This window comes from Colletotrichum paranaense (assembly GCF_030867605.1).
Source record: "Colletotrichum paranaense strain IMI 384185 chromosome Unknown Scaffold_15.1, whole genome shotgun sequence".
NCBI classification, from domain to species: Eukaryota; Fungi; Ascomycota; class Sordariomycetes; order Glomerellales; family Glomerellaceae; genus Colletotrichum; species Colletotrichum paranaense.
In genome coordinates this window covers 592,181-612,605 of record NW_026848973.1, presented here as the reverse complement: position 1 = coordinate 612,605, position 20,425 = coordinate 592,181, and the positions used below count along the sequence as shown (strand labels likewise).

Sequence of the window (20,425 nt, the reverse complement as noted above, 5' to 3'; positions counted from 1 at the left end):
CAGGCCTCCCAGTCAGTTCTTTTTTTAATGTAGTCTTGCTACGGATGCTTGCTTCGTTATATCGGAGAGCGGCAAGCCTGTACGCTCACACTCATATGGAACTGAATCACTACAAATCATGAGATTTCCATGAGATTTCGCCATGTCGGGTGTGAGGGGAGGTGGGCCGAGATCAAGGCTGGCGGGCGTTAAAGCTTTGGCGTTTGCTGGTCAGATTTGGGTCTCGGAAGGGATGATGATGGATGGTTGGATGGTGCGCCTTTTCTTGGGCAGATCTGCACCCACCAGGAAACGCTCACGCCCGTGATGGCGATGATTTGTTTCAGGATGTGCTCAAAAGCTTGGAGCTTTCCTTGCATTGTAATGGGAGCGAAACGAGAAGCTATCTCAATGCCCGCGACGTTCTACCTAAGCAGTCCCTGAACTTTGGCATTGACTGCCTCAGGGTTGGTGAGGGGGGTTTGGCGAGGATGGAGGGACGCTTTTGTATTCGTAAATGTGAATGGCGGGCCATCCATGCGGTCCGGCATCTTGGGTGCTTGGCCACAACAACAAGGGTGCCCAAGAGTGGAGAAACATGGGAACCGTCGAGGTATGAGTCTGAATCGGTTCGAGCGGTGAAGCGAAGGGCAAAGTGATGCGAGCGAAATAAAATAGCAATGGCGCCGGCTGAGGTGGGAATCGATGCTTGGAAGTTCTTCTTCCTGATGGAGGCTGTACAAGATCGAGTAGTGGCACATCTGACAGGGATTTGTCAAGATCGAGCAAAGCTGGAGGTGATGTGAAGCAAGCGCTGATGGTGGTTTTCAATCTCGTGTGGTTAGTGCAGTGCAGTGCAGTGCAGTGTGCGCATCCACGTCTCGTCTCTCGTCCCATCATCTCCCGGATGGGGCCGATGCTGGGCTTGGTGACATCCATGAATGGAGACTACTTTGGACCTCCATCCCCATCCAATACCTACCTTACCTACGGTTACCCTGAGGCACTGAGGCACGGCAACACAAACAGGAAAGATAGCCGAGGAGGGTTCAAGCCATGGGAATCCAGGCAGATGAAGGTGCCCTCGCGCGGAGCAGCACATCCATTCCATGTTTGGCCGCAATGAGACAGGAAAAAGGGAACAAAAGGTTATTGAAAAATAGAGACGAGAAGAGGATCCGAAGCTACCATCCTTGATGAGCGGCGTGGCAGAGACAAGATGCGCCAGGCCGGGCCTAGCAGCCAACCAACCAGCTACCTTACCACACAGCCAGCGTGGCAAGGCCAAAGGCCAAAGGCCAAAGGGAAAGACGAAGCCGTGCGTTTGAACTGGGTTTAGATTGGATTGGATTGGATTGGACTGTGGGTTAAGGTAGAAAGGGCGCGAGATTGAGGAACGGCGGGGAAGAAAGGCCGGAGCAAGCGATGAGATGAGATGAGGCAGGAATTTGCATGTTGCTATTCGACAGGGCGTGTCTCTCGCAATAACGTGAATCGGAGAAAAAGGGGGCACACGTGGATATGCAGAGCTGGTCCTCAATTACTGCTGGATGGAGGATCTTCTTGCTGTTGAAAGTAGGTACCTGAACGTAAGGTATTTGTAGGAGCACACATCCGACGTGAAGAGAGACGAGAAATTCGGTGGGATGATTGAGATGGCGTGAGCAAGGTGTATGATGGGAGGAGAGGGGAACAGACGGCTGAAAAGAAGCAGAAACCATTGACGGGTGCGTACAAGTGAAATACCCCGACCATTTCTACTCAGTACCTTACTGACACGGTCTAAATGAGGCGTCTATCAGAATGGGGGAGGACGGGAGGTGATGATGGCTGATTTCCGAGGCTTCCCTACCCCCTCGCTCCCCCCAAAGCCCGCCCCGACGTCAGCTCCATTCCCACAGAAAGCACGCAGCTGGGAAGGCAGTCACGAAAGGGTTTTCTTTCCTCTCGTTGCAATACCAGGTCTCACCTTGAAGTGGCCTGGTATTTCCTGCTTTATCTTCCTGCTTATTCTACCTTAATGTACCTGAGGTAAGGAAGCAACTGAGGTACGTTGACCACCCGCACCTGCTTCACCTGGCAGCCAAGTTTCCTCAGAAGGTCGGGTGGGCAGGTACCTTCCTCGCCTTTCAATCGGGTCACAAACGTTCCTTCCTCGTTCCCACCAGCACCCGCATGACACATGGGTGGCTGCAACTTCCTCAGCCCAACTTTGCTCCTTCTTTCCATGAGTTACCTTAAACAAGGGACAGGATGGCACGAAAGCGAAGACATTGGGAGAATCACCCGCCGGACGGAGTAAATATGGAATCAAAGGTTAGGAAGGCAGGAAGTGCCCAGCTCATCGGAGGGGTTAGCTACCGTTTTGCACTTGTCCGACACCGTCGAGCAGGGACGGGCAGGCACTGTAAAGGTAATGGGTCCGAACTGGGAGGAGCGCAGGACCGACACCAGCACCAGTACCAGCACGGAGGTACATCCGCCATGTACTCTAATTCACATAAATCGCCCAACCTGCCCCCGTTCCCTTTCCTCCTCTTTTCTGACCATTCCCTGACTTCTCTGCTGCTTTCCTTTCCTGCTCTTCCTCGTCGTTGCAAGATTATTGCAATTCTCTCCAGTCTGCGCTGTCGCTCTTTTACGGGCCGTTGACACCGGCGTCTGCTGATCTGGAAACGGTAGCCCCTCCCAAGGCCTCACCACCGTTTTCCCACCGTCAGGACCTTGTAAGTTCTACCAGCTGGACCCGGAAACAACAACAACGGATCATTCGACCTCGAAAAAAGACGACCGTCGCCAAAAAAAAAAAAAAAAAACCAAAGTCGATGGAGTGAGAGAAATTCGGTCAAGCCTCGCTTTCGCCAGGAACACGTCGATTCAGCAGAGGACGCTGAGGGCAGACTCCCTCCCACAAAGGGTCGAAACAGTCATGGCCTGTCTGGGGCCACTCGACGGACGGGGTCGACCAGGGTGCTTGGCCGTATCTGGACCCAGTGGGCGAGAATCTCCAACCCAGCGACTACCATGAATGGCCAGGCCTTCAGGCTTCATTCAGTGCCGCAGCCTTCGTCCCTCTTCATGTTTGACCGGTAGTCAAGAACAAGGACCCAAAAGTGGCCAGAAAAACCGGACAAGTTCAAGCCCAATCGACCCGAAAAAAACCTCCCAAGCATCACTGCAACACAGCAACAGCAAACTATCGAGCGCAGGCACGAGTAGAAAGCCTTCTAGGACTAGCCATGCGGGCCATGACCGTGACGGGGCCGGCACCGGGCCAGGCCAAACTGCGCCAGACATGGGATCCCGCCAAAGAAATGACGAAACAACCCTGAGAGCAGCCTGGACCCTACCGCTACCGCTATCGCTACAGCCTTCTGCTACTGCCACTGCTACTGCGACCTACCCTTACCGTGGCGCCATGCCAGTAAAGAGACTCGAAACCTTCTGGCTGAGACCATTTGATATATGCCAATTCGGAGACCGCCGCAGAGTTTCGACGCTTCAGTTTCTATCGTGTGTCTGCCGACGTGCCAACGAACAGCAGAAATGGAAGTCTCATTATGGGCTGTCCGAGAATCACTGGCGCCGATGTTGGGTGATTCTGACGGGGATGTGATGGCCGCTTCGACCTGAGCCATGTCACTGGGAAGCATGCATCTCTACCGCATTAGCTTCTTTGGGGCCTTCATTGGCGGGGCATCCTGCAGCAATTAGCCATGGACAACGAACGACGGCGGCAGTCTCGAGATGCAACATTTATTACTCGAACGACGACGACAACCACACGCGGCAATTCGTCTCCTTTACCTTTCTTCGACTTGTTTGCTTCCTTCGGTTCGCACATCATGCAGACTTCTGCGCCCCCGACCTTCCCCTACCATCTGCACAAGGCAAGGCCTTCCCCACTTACACTAGACGCCGTGTTCTTACACCCCTGCGGATGGTGATAGGGAAACGCACAACCAGGCGCAATGATGGAGCGACGTGCGACGTAATACGGCTTGCTAAAGTTGGCTGCCGTGACGCTGGATCGAGTTGAGTCTGTCACATTGCCATTCCTTCGCTCTCACACCTACACACCTATCTACATACCCGCCATCTTCCAACTACTCGATGCAGGTTTCGGATGTGGCATTGCTATCAGACGCTGTTATCGCCTCACGACATGATCATCTTTCGCGAGGTAGCTCGTCGCCTTCCATCTTTGCACCCGGGCATCTGGCTGCCTACTCTCTATTCACGCCTCTTTCGACTGACAGGCTTCTTCTGCTTTCATTTCTTTCCCGTACTCCTGCGACCCAAGCAGACCGCTTGGTCGAAGAAAATATATCCGTGGACAGCCATATCAACTTTTGAAGGATATGCACAGGACATACCAGAGCAAAACGATCTTTCATAATCGTCATATGAGCGGGCATTCTTTACAAGCGGAACCCATGGCGCTCAAAATGTGTCGTTCCAGAGGCGGCACCAACTGTTGTCTGGAATATTTTTTTGTATGCTCAAGAAGTCTTGGGATTGGTCTCGGGGATCATGCAGATATGCCATACAGGCAGAAAACAGTGACTTGTTTATCGGCCTTATGGGCTCGAGAACTATGTTGAAAAGAGACGGGGATTTGAGGAAGGCACTCCAGGCTCGATCATGGGAAATGAGAAGGAAGACCATACGACACTACCTCGGAACGATGATCGGCACAGAGAGAGAAGGAGAGGGTCATCGTGACTGTGAACTCCAGATGGGGATGGACAAGCGCAGACGACTTGGGGAACATGGGCATCGGAATGCTCGCTGATACCTATCACGAGGAAGGAGGATGACTCGACAACAACAGCGGTAAACACCATTCATCACATCCGGTATAGTGAGAGCAGCAATTCTGCCCGAGGTGAGCAGATGCGGTTTAGGTGACTCTTTGGAGGAAGAGGGAAGTAATACGCGGACGTTACTTGGTGGACACCAATCTGATAGTGTTTGGTAAGACACTGATGGAGAATGTTAACAGCAGACACTGCTCTGGTATCTGACCACTAACAAAGACATTTCATTGGCTCTTCGGTTCTCTCCGGGCTCTGGGTTCCACCGAGTCCAAACAACGCTAGTCCGTAGACGGAAGGGAAGCGCGTCTGGGAACATTTGCCTGGCGGTGGGCGGATGAAACCAATGGAGCAGCAGCACAGCCCCCCAAAGTCTCTGCTGATTTGTCGAGAGTTGGAAGAAGCAGGCAGGAGCAGGACTTGACTTGACAGACACGACACAGCCAGGAACCTAAGGACACACTCTCACTCGGTCGCGTCCAGTTTGAATGGGAAGCCAGCTCAGTTCCAGTTCACAGTTCACAGTTCATCGACCCTCCCTTCCAATTCTGATATCCACGACTCTCAGCCCGGCTCTCATCAGTGTTCCAAGCTGCAGCAGCCTTTGCCTCTGATTCGGGACGCCGCCGCCAACAAAGCTACTTTTGCTTTCTGTTGTCCATCGCTTTTGAGTAGCATTTGTTAGGTAAGACCAGGCACACCCTCTCTCTCTCTCTCTCTCTCTCGTTCTTCTCTCAGCCTTTCTGTTGCATTGCTTGCTTGCTTGCTGCTGGTCGCTTGCCCACCCCATCGCTTTTTGCTTTGAGGCTTTCTTCTTATTCTGCTTTTCTGTTCTGGCCTGTCCCGACCCGAAGCTGTACTGCCTCCCTCCGCCGCCGCCCCAAAGTCGTACCCTTTTTTTTTTCCCCCTTCCCAATCCTCGCACCCCCATCCCGATCACCCCCGGGCCGCCGATAGAGTTGTAAGTGCTGTTTCCATCATCTCGTGACCTCTATTCGATGCGATGATGTCTCCTTCTTGATGGTTGACACCTGTCGATGTGGTTGCTGATGCTTGTGGTTGCGCGAGTTCGCGATCCTGGGCACTGCAGGCTTCGCATCGCCTCTGCCTCTTTTTTGCCTTTTCCCCCCTTATCGCTGCTGCCTTGCCTTGTGTTCCTTGCGCGCTTCCCAGCCCATATGTGGCTAGTCACTTGAGAATAATCTAAGCTTACAAGATGCCTCTTGTTCGCCTGTCTCGTGAGTCTGAGGATTGCCTGTTGGCTTGGCTGTGTTGCGTTGCTCATTTCATGCTCCTCCTCTCTGCCTTGCCCATTTTTTCCAACCCTCTAGCCTCTCTCACTCACTCTTTCCCTTCCCTGTGCGCCACAGCCTTCCTTCCCAGTCTCACTCCCCCAGAAGGCACGCCGCACAGCCAGCTGCTAGAGCCACCTTCCCAGCCGACTCAGACCCGACGACCTGAGGAAAGGACCGGGCTGCTCTGCTCCCCCCCAAAACCGGCGCCAGTCGTGCCCACCCCAGCCCAGCGCACTTCATCCCCCAAAAGCGGCTGGCTCCACTGCTGATTTCCCACACACCTGCGACTCGTCCGCTCGCTCGTTCCCCCCAGCACCACGCACCACGCACCACGTCCAATCCACCACACACAACCGCGACGCGCGACAAGTCTGCATCGCGACAAGCCGCTGCCGTGTCACTCCCCATCTCATCCATTTACTGCTCCATCTCAATGGCCCTTGGCTTATTTCGTTGCAGTCGCTAATTTTCCCCAGCAATCGCTCCATGGGTCGCGCCAGACGACCTCAACCATGAGCACCTGGATGAACGAAGCCGCGGTCCCCAACCATAATGGCAACGGCTTCCCACACATGAACGATCCTAACGCGGCCGGAGCCATGATGGATCCTTCCGCCTTCATGGGCAGTCCTGCCCATTTCAATCCCGCCCAGTTTGCCAATCCCCAGCAGGCTCAGCAGGCACAGCAACAGCAGGTTCAGCAGCAGCAACAGCAGATGGCCGCAATGCAAAATGGCCAAATGCGCAACGCCTCTCCGTCATCCTTTCAGAATCCCGCCTATCAAACAAACCCCGTTATTCCATCGAAACGACCTCGTCCTCGCGAAGACAGCCTCGCCGGCTCACCGCGACAAAACCCTGGCATGCTGCCAACGTCACGCTCCGAAACGCCTCAGACCTTTCCCGGCTATCAACCCGGTATGCCCCAACAGGCGCAAGGCCAACCTTCGCCGTATCCCCATCTTCAAGCCAACGGCTCTGCGAACGCGACACCTTCACCCATCATGGCGAATCAGTTGCGACCCGGAAGCGTGCCTCAGCGAGTTGCGACCGCGTCGCCACACCCTTTCTCCCCCGGTGCGCAACAATTTGCGCCTCAAGCGTCACCGAATCCCTCCGAGCACAGCACTCCGCAACCGAACCACTTCATGCAACAAAACATGCCCAACATGCCTCAAGGCTATAATCCGAACTTCAACCCTTCACCTTCCCCCGCGCGACCCTCCCCCAACCCGAGTGCGATGGCGGGCTCTGGCATGATGCCTCAGCAGATGGGACAGATGCCCCAGCAAATGGGCCAAATGCCGAACCAGATGTTGCCCCCCAACATGCAACCGCGGAATGCCATGGAGCACCAACAAATGGCAGCTTACCAGGCGCGGCTTCAGAAACAATTGCAACAGGGAACGATGCAGGGAATGCAGAACATGCAGAATATGCAGAACATGCAAAATATGCAGAACATGCAAATGGCAGCTCAGATGCAGGCTCAAAATATGGCGCAAGGCCGTGGGATGATGCCGAAGCAGCCCATGCAAATGCCTAATGGTCAGATGCCCCCGGGCGGTATGAGGCCCCAACCCCAACAGCGACAGATGCAGCCACGAACCGACCCGGAGCAATTCATGAAGAGTCTCACTACTTTCATGACCGCTAAGGGTCAACAGCTGGACGCGAACCCAGTCATCGGCAACCGACCCGTCAATCTGTTGACATTATTCCAAGCCGTGCAGAGCAAGGGAGGTTACAAGCCTACAACTGCTGGTAATCAATGGCCTCATGTTTCGAACAATATTGGATTTCACCCAGGCCAGATTCCCCAGGCACCCCAGGTTTTGAAGGAGATTTACGAAAGAAATCTACTCAGATTCGAGGAGGCTTGGGTTGCGCAGCAAAGTCGACAACGCATGATAGCACAACAGCAGCAACAGCAGCAGCAACAGGGTATGCCTAACCAGCCAATGCCGCCAGGCGCCCAACCCCAAACAACACCCACAAAACAAATGTCTCCGCAAGGGCCGATGCCGCCTCAACAGCAGCAGCAAATGATGCAGTCCGGACAACCGCCAATGCCTCCTCAAGCTCAAACTCCCGTCAAGCAAGGGTCTTTTAGCGGGCAGCCTCCGTCTGTCAATGGCTTCCAAACGCCTCAGGCTCCGGGGCCACATACGCCTGCGAGCGCACAGCAAGGCCATGCCCGGAATAGCTTGTCTCGCAGCGTAGAACCGACGCCGGGCCACCCCCAAGGATTTCCAGCAGCTTCTCCTGCGTCTGTCAAAGGTGGTGGACTGCCCATGCCTGCTCCCCCAGGACTGGACCAAAACCCCATGGCAGCTTCGATCAAGCCCCGTATGCTGCGGCTAGCTCAAGAATCGGACGAATACACACCCAGTGCTCGCCCTCTTGAGACCTATGGTGGTATCAATATTCGAGCTTTCGACCTGAAGGGCTTGGAGCTCCAGGGCTTGAAGCCAGATATCCCACCCCCATACGAACTTGGATACGTGGATTTGCATGCTCTGACACGAAGTCTGGAGTCTGGAATCCACGGCGAAGTACGGCTTGCTCTTGACACCCTCGCCGCTGTCACTTCTACGCAGCATCAGGCTCTGCACATCCACCTCAAGTACTGCGAAGAGCTCATCGAAGCTTTACTTGAATGTGCCGAGGACCAATTGGACTTGCTTGTCGAAAACACCGAGGAGGCTTCGTCAGACATTCAATTGACTCCCTACGAGGACGTGGCTCGTGCCTGTTGGACCGACAAGATGGGCGTGAAGGAGCTGCCTAAGTTTGGAACCCCCGAGTACGAACTTGACCGTGCTGTTGACCGGTTCTCTTGCGTAATCACCATCTTGCGCAACCTTTCCTTCCCTGAAGCTTCCAACGAAAACCATCTGGTTCTGGGCGACGAGCTGGTCATCAAGTTCCTCTGCGCTGTGATCAGATATCTCGGCACGAGAACCATGTTGTTCCGGACAAACGCAAACACCCTCGAGTTTATGAAAGACGCCATTATTCTACTGTCTAATATCGCAGGCGCAGTCGAAATTCCCGGCCGCGAGCAAGCGCTGTGTTTATTGCATTTTTTGCTCTCTTTTGCACCAGCACCTGGACCGTCTGTGGTAGACAATAAGCTCTACTTCCCACCTTACCAGCCTGGAGTCCATACGTACACTTTCCATGCCGTCGATGCATTGGCTAGGTTCCTGGCTCGCGACGAACCAAACAGGACGCATTACAAGACCCTCTTTGCTACGGAAGCCAGCAGTAGCCCACCATACGACCTGTTGACGCGCTCGTTTGCTCTGGCCACCACAGTTATTCCCATCCAGTCACCAGAATCTATCGTCGCACACATCGAGGCTCCCGAGAAATTCTTTAGGCTTGTCGAAGATCGGAAGCCTTGGCTCATGCAGGGTCTGTTGGCTACAGACATCATCGCATCCCTCGCACCCGGATATGAAACAGGAATCGCCAAATCATGGCTATCCAGTGGCAACGGCTTTGCTCAATCCCTCTATCACTTTGTCCAAGTGCTTGGAGCTCAATTCGAGCAACCATGGCAAACGCGGAGTGGTCAAGGGGACCCCGCAGGTCGAGACACGGGCTTGGTTTATATTGCGACGTCTGGCATCTCAACCCTTCGGAGACTAGCAGAGAAGGCAAGGGATCCCAATGATCCTAACTCTTTAGTCCCCGCGGACTCATTACCATCGGAAGAAAGCCTCTTCAAGATGATGATGATGCGATCCCCCGAATGGACAAAAGACGGAGTGATGAGGAATCTTGCTGCCTACGCCTCGCTAGAGTCATAGGTATCGTCATGGCTTTTCATGTATGGATTAAATCAAAAGATTGGGGAAAATCAAGCTCGGTGCAGGTTTCTTCACCATATGGTTTTGATGGGCCGAAGACAAGACCGAAGCTCGGGACCTGAGCGCCCGAACGAGGCGTTTAGATGTATATGGCACGTCTTTGTATAAGAGTTGTAACCAAAAAAAGACTTTCGGCGTGTTGACGGGAGTTTACTGGGAGCATGGAGCGAGGCTACTTGGTCAAAGGGCCGTCTTTCATAGGTGTATATATAACGCGGAAATGCAAGAATACCTCACGGACCACATCCAAACACGGCTTGTATCAATGACATGATAAGTGGTGATCCTGGACTTGTGCGAAGAGTTTAGAGATCCGAGTATTGAGGTGACGACTGAAATTTAGTCATCACACTGTCTCAGCTGTGAGACGAGGAGGAGTCTTTGCTCAAGTATTGCTTATGGAGCTAATAGTACATCGCCATATATCTAAGTCAATGGCGCAGTATCGTACCAAACTTTTTCAATCCATACCCTCAGCATAGAGCACCAGCCAATTGACCGTCTTTGCTCCTATTGGTATGATACAATTCCTGATTATACAACTCGGTCTCGCTAAATAGCGAACCGCACACCGTATATCCCGACATTCATGCCGTCTTTGCAGGGCTCCCCAATGCGGTGGTCAACCACTCCTTGACCTTTTCGACGTGAAAGCCCTATGATATTGTTAGAATTCGACTTAGTACAGTAGAGAGACTCCGGAGAATTGGGCTCAGGAAGGGTGAATGGTTTCCGTCCCCCCCCCCCCCCCAAACCAGTTCTATGGTTGCGAGAAGAAAGGAGCTCCGACGTACCTTGACCTGAACGTGTCCTGTGATGGGGTTCAGCTTGACCTCTGCCTCGGCGAAGCCAGCCTCGCGGGCGAGATCCTGTGCAAACGCCTTCTTGTTTCCCTCAATCTTCTTGACAATGGTGAATTTGGACGAGCCGGCGGCCTTTGTGCGCGCATAGACGGGGAATTGGTTCGAGGGGGTGAGGCTGACGACGTACGGTCTCGCTGTGGTCTTTGGTGAGCTAGTCGTTGTCGTCTCGGTGGCAGCGGTTGTGGAGGAGAAGCGTATTGAGGGGAGGAAGGCGGTTGTTCTTGGGGTAAGGAGGGAGGTGAGCTGGGGCCGGGCGAGGGCGGCGCTCCTGACTGCTGAGCGCATCTTGAAGTATGTGGTTCGGATGCTTAAGTCGATGGGTATCGTTTCGAGGCACAGAGACGGCGAGGATTCGGTTGGGCAGGGCTCTGTTGGGCGTTTGATTGGACCTTTAGCTGGGACGGAGAGCGGTACAGAGGTTTCTGGTGATGAAGGGATTCGCGCCGGTTGAAGCTCGGATCAATTGGGAGCGTGTCGAGGGACCGTGCACTTGACGTTGAATTCACCGACAATACCCCACAGTTTTCCAGAGTTGCAGACGTTCTTAGGTAAGCTACCCGTGGGCCACCAAGATACAACAAAGCTGTCCTTCCAGTGGTTCAGGCGTTAGGCGGGAGCGGCAAAACCACGGCACAAAGCCCCCCACCAAACCTGCCCTTTGGCGAAAATGCCCAAAACTCTTTCTGCCCCTCAGCGGAAGGAAAAGATTGAGCAAAAGACGATCGCGCAGACCCCGAACCGGACGGCCGACGACACCACACCCCCCTCCCTCCTCCTCCTCCCCTCAGGCGACGACTCCATACCTCGATTTTCTCGATCCGGTATTTTCCAAAATTGCCTCCCGACCGACAACACTTACACTCATCCACCACCCGAAAATACACCTCGCCCATCATGGAGGATGTCTATGCCGCCCTCGGCGAGGAGAGCATCCTGCCCAAGCTCGCGTCGCAGCTGTCCCGCCACCTCGTCTTCCCGCTGATCGAGTTCGAGGCCGGCCGTGCCGAGGAGAAGGGCGACGATGCCGGTGCCCGCAAGATCCTTGCCGGCAAGATCAAGCTGCTCGAGGATACCAACATGGCCGACTACGTCGCCCAGCTGTACCAGGACCTCAACGGCGGCGCCGAGGCGCCTGCCGAGTACGCCAAGAAGCGCAACGAGGTTATTGCGCAGCTTGAGAAGTACGAGCAGGACACGGCCAAGATATCGGAGCTGTTGACTCGCGAGGACGTCGTTGGCGCCCTGCGCAGCGACAAGGTTGCCAACTTGGAGTTCTTGAAAAAGGATCACGATGTGAGTGGCCTTGTGTCCCTGCTAGCTTCGGAGGTGATACACGGGCGCATATGCTGACTAAAATGCTACCAAAACAGGTCACCATCGAGATGGTCAACGCCCTGTACGAGTTTGGCCAGTTCCAGTTCCGCTGCGGCAACTACGGCGCCGCTGCCGAGCTGCTGTACCAGTTCCGTGTCCTGTCCACCGACAACGACCGCGTCGCCTCTGCTACCTGGGGTAAGCTCGCCTCCGAGATCCTCACCACCAACTGGGACTCTGCCGTCGAGGAGATTATGAAGGTCAAGGAGAGCATCGACAGCAAGCTCTTCAACAACCCCCGCGCGCAGCTCGACCACCGCACCATGCTGGTCCACTGGGCCCTCTTCCCCCTCTTCAACCATGAGGCCGCCCGCGAGCCCATCCTGGACCTCTTCTTCTCCGCCGCCTACATCAACACCATCCAGACCGCCTGCCCGTGGGTCCTGCGCTACCTCATCGCCGCCGTCATCACCGGCCGCTCCCGCTCCCGCAACTCCTCCCTGCAGGCCAAGCAGATGAAGGACATTATCCGCTACGTCCGCCAGGAGGCCTACGAGTACGCCGACCCCGTCACCGAGTTCGTCTCGGCCCTGTACGTCGCCCACGACTTCAACGCCGCCCGCGAGGCCCTCCGCAAGGCCGAGGAGGTCTGCCGCGCCGACTTCTTCCTCATGTCGTCGTCCGACGCTTTCGTCGACGCCGCGCGCCACCTCATCTGCGAGAGCTACTGCAAGATCTTCTCCCGCATGAACATCCGCGACCTCTCCGCCAAGCTCGGCCTCAACCCCGACGACGGCGAGAAGTGGATCGTCAACCTCATCCGCGAGACCCGCCTCGACGCAAAGATTGACAGCCAGGAGGGCACCGTCATCATGAACCACCCGCCCAACAACGTCTACCAGCAGGTCATTGAGAAGACGAAGGGCGGCTTCTTCCGCACGCAGGTGCTCACCGCCGCCGTCTCCAAGTAGGATCTGGCTTCCCCGACGGAGCGGCGCCAACACCAGTATGAGCAGAAGCAAAAGCTGCAGCAGATGCTTTGGGATTATTGAGAAGAAGGGCAAGCATGAAGAAGAATCGCTAGCTTAATGGCCACACACGAATCACATATGATTTCAAGACGATTACCGTACAAAAAAAGATGGGAAATTGTTTTTTTGGTGATCCAAAAAGAAGAAGGGGGGAGAAAACCCGGGTTTTCTTTTTTTACAATGACACGATAGAACCTGCCCCGCCAAATTTACGACAACCATGAAGCATCTCACCTCTATGGTCTGAGAGGTGAAGCTTCTCTTTCGGGGGACGAGATTTGGTGGAAAGGGGCGTTTGATGTGGGCGGATTTCGGGAAAAGAATCGAGGATCCTGGTCATATCACACACCACACCACACACACACATTACACACACGCGCAGACATCCCCGAGGCTTCTTTTTGCATTGGCACGGCGTTCAGGGCAAAAACGGGGAGGAGATCTTCCCCCCCCTTCCCAAAAGGGCTAAGTGAAGGGTGGGAGTCGAGAGGGGTGAAGGAAGGGGGGCTTGAAGAAGCAGACAGAGAGAGAGAGAGGAGAGAGCCTGATGGGGGGATGAAAGTAGATTCACCGCACTTATTGAAATGTTATCAGTTTGAAAAATAATGCCTTACATGAAGTGGTGATGTGTCGAGTGACACAGGCTGGCTCTTCTTTTTCTTCCACTTTGGTCCACTGAGGATGGTACATAAGTAACGGCGCCATTTAACAGATCATGGGATACGCGAGGCTATCTTCCCTTAAGATCCAGCCATCTATCTATCATATCTCTCGTAGATCGACAGTTGGCCAGATAGCATTACTGTAGACATCACTCCGGAAATATAATTCCTCGTATCAAACGCAACTGAACGACAGGCGATACTTCATAAGACGATACGGAAAGATGAATGTTCGTTTCATAACACGTTTCCTCATAACGATAATCTAATCTCCGTCTTCTCTGAACCCACACACGAACACATCCTCAGATGCTTCTGAGACTCTGTCCCGCCCCGTCCTCGCGACCAGCCATAAACACCCGCCCCTTGAGCTCCTCAACAACGCTATCACGCATCCACCACTCCTGATTCTTCTCCCCTTCCGCACCTCCACCACCACTACTGCCGCCAGCCTTGGCAGCCTTGCTCTTAGCCCAAGCCCCTGCATCAAGCTGCGCACGCCGATCCGCCCACTCAAACAGCATCTTCAACCCCAGGAGCCTCTCCCGCGAGGACCCGTCCATGCTCCGCTCCAGCACGAGACGAGCATCCACCGCGGACCCCGAGGTCTCGCTAGCAGCGCCCTCGGAGCTTGTGCTACGGTCCAGAACGGTGGCGCGTTCGGCGTATGTTAGGTCGCGGAGGGCATCGAGGCCAAAGATCCATTCAATCGGGTCCCGTGTGCCGTTGTCGGTAACGTCAGCTAGCGCGTCCCGTCCGAGAGCGCGGAGTGTCGACGTGAAGGGTGCTTCTTGTGCAGGACGCCGGCGGAGGTAGAGGCTCTGGTTCTGTCTAAAGGCGTCGACGAGCGAAGGGTTCTTTTCAAAGTCGATCTCAAGGTCCCAGAAGGCTGGCCCTGCGTCGGTACGGATGCTGGCAATGTCGGCCAGAGGAGGTAGGAGACAAGGCGTGTTGCGGACGACAGCGACATCCTCTGCGTCGTGGGCTCCGTTCATTTTCCTGCGGATCTCGATCGGTGCCGATATCGGTTGGCCCGTCGCGACGTCCTTCGCTACTAGGCAGCGAGGGTCGGTGGCCAGGACCCAGAAGTGGCGGAAGGCCTGGAGGTGAGAGCGGTTGTCCATAACTGAGGTGGGGAAGATGGGATAAAACGCGATGAGCAAACTGGCGATGGCCATGTTACTCGTGCCAAAGGTGGCTGTTCCGCATCCGAGGAACAGACACCCAATGGCGAGATGTGCAGCCAAGTGCGAGCCGTAAGGGGTATCTGGATCGTCACGGCCATGCAGTAGACGAAGGCGACGTAGCACGACAAGATCACCGGTGCCGGCCATGACAATGGCGGCGGAGAGCGCGAGAACATCTTGGCACATCCGCGCATTGGACCGGGCGAGCTCTTCGTCGTACATGGGATAGTCATGTGGAGGTGGCCGTGGCGTGGCAGGTATCCGAGATATACGGATAAACTGGTCGAGGTAGTGTATCAAGAGGTCTCGTACCCTCACTGACGCACTGCCCGCATAACGCAGCGCGATAGAGAAGCAGATTCCAGTAACGATGCTAAAGAATGGTAGGTCTGTACTCTTCAGCTTGGTGGTATTGACCAGCTTATACCGGACACGGTACGCCTTGGGAAGGCTCTCCAAGATCCATTCGAACTTTGGTTCGATCTCGTTCCACATGATTAGGTTCTTTGCAACGGTTCGCAACAGCAAGATATCCGGCCGTATGTAGTCGAACTGAACAATGGACTCTGGTACGTCAATCTTCCTGGCTACGATATGGTCCTCTGATTTCATGAAAATCAGAGCGAGGGCCATGACCGCGCCAGCTGCTGCTCGGTCAAGAACGTGTACCATTTCGACCTTCTTTGTGGCCGTAGCAATCGTGATGAGGCTTTCGGTCAGCCTCAAGTCGTGGAGCCCGCGGAGGTCGTTGCCTTTGCCGAGATTGATCAGGCCAAGTGAGAAGCCGGCGGCGAGCCGGTAACACTCGCTTCGAAGTGGCTCGTCTTCGTCTTCCTCATCCATATGCTCGATTTCAGACATCATGATCTCACTCATGCGTCTGTGTTGACTGTTACAATAGAGAAGACCAATGCCCATGATACCCGTAGTCTGCGTCAAGGGGGACAAGTTCAGCTCCGCAGCACCCCTAGGAAGCATGCGAGTAACATGAACAGAGAGCAGACGTGTGATGAGTGAGTCCATGGTGCCCATATAAGACGCAGCGAGCCCCAGTAACAGACCGACTGAAGTCATGGTGTGCTTGGGAGTGAGGTACTTGAAAGCAACCCATTTCGCGATACCCTTGAGGTGCCCATTCAGGCCCAAAGCAAGCAGAAAGCCAGCGTGCCGATTGCTCAGATCGTGGCCAGGCTTATTGTACAAGATCCAAGAGGTGTCAATACCTTTGGCCTCTGGAGAAATGGCAAGTCCGGCCGCCACGCCCTGGTGGAAGAACCCCCAGCAGACCTTTTCTTCCGTGAAAAGTGCCTTGTCGACACCGACGGTGACATTTGTTGGACGAACGACGCAATTCAGATTGAACCCGGCTACGTGGAACTTTTGCGTCAACAGCGGGTATCGTAAGCTGTAATACAAGAGCGCTCGGCCAGCAGGGATGGCCAGAGTGCCCGTGGCAATTCTAGACACAAGTTCCTTTTGTCTTTCGAGGTATTCGCTCTCTGACCACGCTGCATCGGCTTCCAGACGGACAACACGAGCTCTGTGAGTGGAGAGGAGATTCTGGGCTTCGTTGAGGCGACGGTCCTCTTTGAATAATGCCCGTATGACAGCCTGTCGCTCGGTTCCCTGCCCTTCGTCGTAACCGTTATTATTGTACTCGTCAACGCTTTGGCAAATAGTCCGGTAGTCCCATGACGCATTATGCGTGGGTGTCTATGGCTTGTGAGTACAGAGTATCGGGGAGGCTGGGATCAAAGAATACTGACAAGAATGTTGGCGCCGCTCTTCTGCAATTTCTTGATTGGCGCCAGAACCATGCTGATATCGCCACGGTTGACAAGCTCCAACAGATCCTTGGGCCATGAAGCGGGTGGCCGGGCTTGACATCTAGCAATCGAGTCCTTGAGCGGCGCAAGCACAGCCTCGGGAAGGGTTTCAAGCACCCGACTGCTAATGCCTGCAGAGTGCATGGCTTCGACCATGTTAGCGGCGCTGCTTTTGGGTGTAAGCTTTTCGAAAAGCCGCTTGAACATGAGTGTTCTTGGCGTGATAGATGCCCATCTGGAATCTTTGAGGTGCTCTTGATCAGCCTTCAAGTTTTGAGAGTGATAAAGATTCGCTAAGGTAAGGAAGGGGTGGTATTGGCCGGCGGCAAGACACGTCTGTATCCAGTGGAAGATGTCAAAGTCAACGCCCGACGGTTGCGCAAGAGGTACTTCAAGGCGGAGTTCTGTTCCTGTCAGTATCTCTCCAAGTTTCCTGAAAAAACCAATTACTGACCTGTATCGTAGCGAGACTCCAATTCTTCCTGAATTCCCAGCTCGTACACTGCGACAAAGTCGTGCCATCCCAGCCAACGGGCGATTTGACACATGACCACCCGCAGTGGCGCCGTACCCGGAGAAGCATATTCAGGTGTCATGATCTCCAACTTTTGTTCCTCAAGTAGGAGATGAAGAGCCACGAATACGTTCCAGGCGGCATTGCCACGGTTCTCTGCACTTCGTTGCTGCCCGGTTGGAAGGTAGCCATTGGCGCCAACGGCCTTCTCGCCAAGGGGAGATGCTAAGTAGCCCTTGGCGTATTGAATGTGAGTCGACATGAACTTGTTATCTCTAAGACCAGGATTGGGCGGGCTGAAGAAATCGTCGCTGCCATCCTCCTCGAGGGTCCAGTCCCAGCCTCTTGTTTGCTGCCAACTCGGGCAGCCTAGGGCATTGGGGGTTTCGTATAAATGTAAAGTGTTCCAGTCCTCGACGTCCTGTATTGACCCGAATGAGCCGGACTGTGGTCGCCGTTTGCCTCTTGACGGCTTTGTAAGAGATTCTTGTGTGGCGCTGGCCTTGCCCAACGCGAGATAGATGGCTAGAAGCTGAATGACCAGGGCTGACCACTCGGCATCGGCGACTTCAATCTCTTCGCTCTTTAACCATATCATGATATGCCACCAGCCAGGAAACATCTTCTCAGCGTGAGAAGCGGGAAGAATGCTCCGGCAGGCATCGAGCACTTTCTGCACTTGGTGATTGCGAGGCTGGAGCTGAATTTGGATCTGATGGTGCCTGCCATCACCATCAACCATGTCGACGATACCCCTTGCTTTCGAGTATTTTAGCGCTCCGACATTTCCGTTCGCAACCTCAATGTTTTCAGACTTGCGATGTCGGACATCCCTGTCGACAACTCGGCCGCGGTAATGCAAGCTCCTCACATTCTCGAGCGACATTGGAGGAAGGTTGATGGCTGTAATTTGACTCCATGGCGCCTGTATGCTGAGCTCCCTACGCCCCTCATGCCCTTCAGATAGAATGAGTATAACCGAAATGTCGCCGTCGGTCACTTTGCAAGAGTCCACAACGTGATGAGCCCGCCGAAGAGCGCCGCAAGCTAGTCTTACGGGATCTTCTGACGAGGTGGAGCTTTTACCAGGCTTCGGTGGAACAAGGAAACGGGGCCCTCGTTGAAGGTCGATCGTAAGGAGCTGCAGCCTCTTGTCGAGGGAGTCTTGGATCCCTATGAGCAGCTCACCGCGGAGGGGATCGTCTACGGCGAATTGTGGTGCTGTCAAGATGAAGACCTTGCAATGCTCACGAGCAGGCTGCTTGGACAAGGAATACCGCACGTTAGAATTATCCAGAGAAATAGACTGGATCTTTGTAAACATCATTTCCTGAGACAGACCATCGAAAACATGGTCGTCAAGGCCCATGTTATGGAAACCCTCAAAGTCACCGCCGGCTCGAAGTTCTTCCAACACACCATCGATGGGAGCCTCGAGCAGACTGCCAAGGCTTGGATGAATGGTCTGATTTTGGTTGAAGGAGCTGTAGCCACCACTAAGTCTAGGCCCTTGACTACCGTAAGACTCGATTCGTTTAGATCCGCCGTGTGCTGGGCCAGCTAAGGGCTGCTCGGAGAAGACTGAGCGTTCTTGAGAAGCAGAGAGATCAGCTCGAGCCAGCATCGAACTCACTCGCCGTGACTGCCTCCGGTTGGCACCGGATTCCTTGTCCAGATCAAACGAAGAGACCAGGTCCAGCGGCTTCTCAACCCTTTCCGGCTTTTCGACTTTTTCACTCTTTCTGGATCGCTTCCCTGGCAAGGGCGCACCAAAGCTCTCCCGAAAGTTTGTCTGAACTGGCGTCGAGGCACCGCTGGCGGCGAAATGCGGCTGCATGGAGCTACGGCGACGCTCTGCCCTGCTCTTGTCCTTCTTAAGGCGGCCGATGAAGGGGTCCTCGTTCTTGACATATGTCACTCTCCATACTGCATATGTGCTTGCTTCCCTATTAATGGTGACAGCGAGAATGAGTGGCTCAGCATTCTTGGTGTTGGGTGCACCGGGATGCTTGATTTCCTCCATATGCAATATTTCCTCTGCGGGATCCAGAAAGCATGGTGTTTTTGTTGTACTTTTCCTCCTCTTCTCTCGGGCGGCACCGTCTGGACGTGCAACAATGAGCCCCAGCTCTTGCAAGGGATCCAATAGGCACACCAGGCGGGGCCAATGCGAGTCTGGTTGTTCCAATGGACCCTCCCACATGTTTCCGAGTGTCGAGCTTAGCCTCAAGGGTAGCGACTTGGGCTTGTTCAGGCCCTCCACGGAAAAGACAGTATGTTGTGAGCTTCGAGGGGAAGTGACGGTGATTTGCGAGGAGACGAAGGAGTTGGGCGGCACTTTCGGAAACTTGAGGGAGACGGGCGCGGTGGCATCTCCTCGCTGCTTGCGCTGGATGATGACACCTTGGGGTGCGGCACAGGCGGCCTCGACCTCGAAAGGCATATGGACAACATGGCTCGTGCCGGAGAGGAAGTAGACGTGTGCTTGCGTGCGTAGGAAGACAACTAACGCTCGGGATAGTCGACGGGGTTCGGTCGAAGTATCTGGAGACTTGCTCTTCGGAGTTTGCTGCGGCGTCTTCTTACTGTAGTCGGACGTGGGAAAGGAAGCGAGCAAGGCCTGGGTGACGGGCTCTTTTTCCAGATCGAATTTGTAGGATTTGCGAAAGACGCCCCCGCGACTCCAAACGACGCAGTTCTTGGTGACCAGTAGCTCATCTTCGACATCGGTGGTATCGTCGTATTCGTTATGATCGGGGTCAGTTGATATCTCCCATGTGTAGGTCGACGGCGGGGCATCTTCGTGAGCTGTGTATTGAAGGCCGCTAGGCTGGTGCAGGCCCAGAGACTTGATGGACGCCATTGTGATCCCCCATGTGAGTTATTAGGGGGTCTTGTCAGAGCAGTCCGAGGGGTGCAGTGTCTGAAAGGGGCGGGTTGGCCATCACAGCCTCGGCAGCCGGTGCGACGTTCGCTTTGTTGGACGTTCGACACGGCGGCAATAAGTTGGTGATGGTGGTGATACTTCCACTCTTTTTTTTGTTGGAGTCGCGTCCCAG

The 20,425-nt window shown here is 54.5% G+C and overlaps 7 protein-coding genes across 7 annotated transcripts; 4 read left to right on the top strand and 3 right to left on the bottom strand.

The window, feature by feature from the left end:
* Nucleotides 1–242: 242 nt before the first annotated feature.
* On the top strand, nt 243–638 carry CPAR01_14405 (uncharacterized protein; the record flags this gene model as incomplete). Its single annotated transcript, XM_060498656.1, has 1 exon — nt 243–638. One exon carries the CDS (start codon nt 243–245, stop codon nt 636–638), a length of 396 nt encoding a protein of 131 aa, XP_060342717.1.
* Nucleotides 639–820: 182 nt separating this feature from the next.
* Nucleotides 821–1,090, bottom strand: CPAR01_14404 (uncharacterized protein; the record flags this gene model as incomplete). The annotated part of the gene is made up of 1 exon (XM_060498655.1): nt 821–1,090. One exon carries the CDS (start codon nt 1,088–1,090, stop codon nt 821–823), a length of 270 nt encoding a protein of 89 aa, XP_060342716.1.
* Nucleotides 1,091–2,283: 1,193 nt separating this feature from the next.
* On the top strand, nt 2,284–3,072 carry CPAR01_14403 (uncharacterized protein; the record flags this gene model as incomplete). Its single annotated transcript, XM_060498654.1, has 3 exons — nt 2,284–2,331; nt 2,601–2,705; nt 2,830–3,072. The coding sequence occupies 3 exons, from the start codon at nt 2,284–2,286 to the stop codon at nt 3,070–3,072; spliced, it is 396 nt and encodes a 131-aa protein (XP_060342715.1).
* A 3,531-nt stretch (nt 3,073–6,603) lies between these two features.
* On the top strand, nt 6,604–9,909 carry CPAR01_14402 (arid/bright DNA binding domain-containing protein; the record flags this gene model as incomplete). The annotated part of the gene is made up of 1 exon (XM_060498653.1): nt 6,604–9,909. One exon carries the CDS (start codon nt 6,604–6,606, stop codon nt 9,907–9,909), a length of 3,306 nt encoding a protein of 1,101 aa, XP_060342714.1.
* Nucleotides 9,910–10,556: 647 nt separating this feature from the next.
* On the bottom strand, nt 10,557–11,117 carry CPAR01_14401 (uncharacterized protein; the record flags this gene model as incomplete). Its single annotated transcript, XM_060498652.1, has 2 exons — nt 10,557–10,625; nt 10,764–11,117. 2 exons carry the CDS (start codon nt 11,115–11,117, stop codon nt 10,557–10,559), a joined length of 423 nt encoding a protein of 140 aa, XP_060342713.1.
* A 609-nt stretch (nt 11,118–11,726) lies between these two features.
* On the top strand, nt 11,727–13,117 carry CPAR01_14400 (eIF3 subunit 6 N terminal domain-containing protein; the record flags this gene model as incomplete). Its single annotated transcript, XM_060498651.1, has 2 exons — nt 11,727–12,125; nt 12,203–13,117. 2 exons carry the CDS (start codon nt 11,727–11,729, stop codon nt 13,115–13,117), a joined length of 1,314 nt encoding a protein of 437 aa, XP_060342712.1.
* A 1,027-nt stretch (nt 13,118–14,144) lies between these two features.
* CPAR01_14399 (uncharacterized protein) lies at nt 14,145–20,229 on the bottom strand (the record flags this gene model as incomplete). Its single annotated transcript, XM_060498650.1, has 3 exons — nt 14,145–16,739; nt 16,793–17,256; nt 17,307–20,229. The coding sequence occupies 3 exons, from the start codon at nt 20,227–20,229 to the stop codon at nt 14,145–14,147; spliced, it is 5,982 nt and encodes a 1,993-aa protein (XP_060342711.1).
* Between the last annotated feature and the right edge of the window lie 196 nt (nt 20,230–20,425).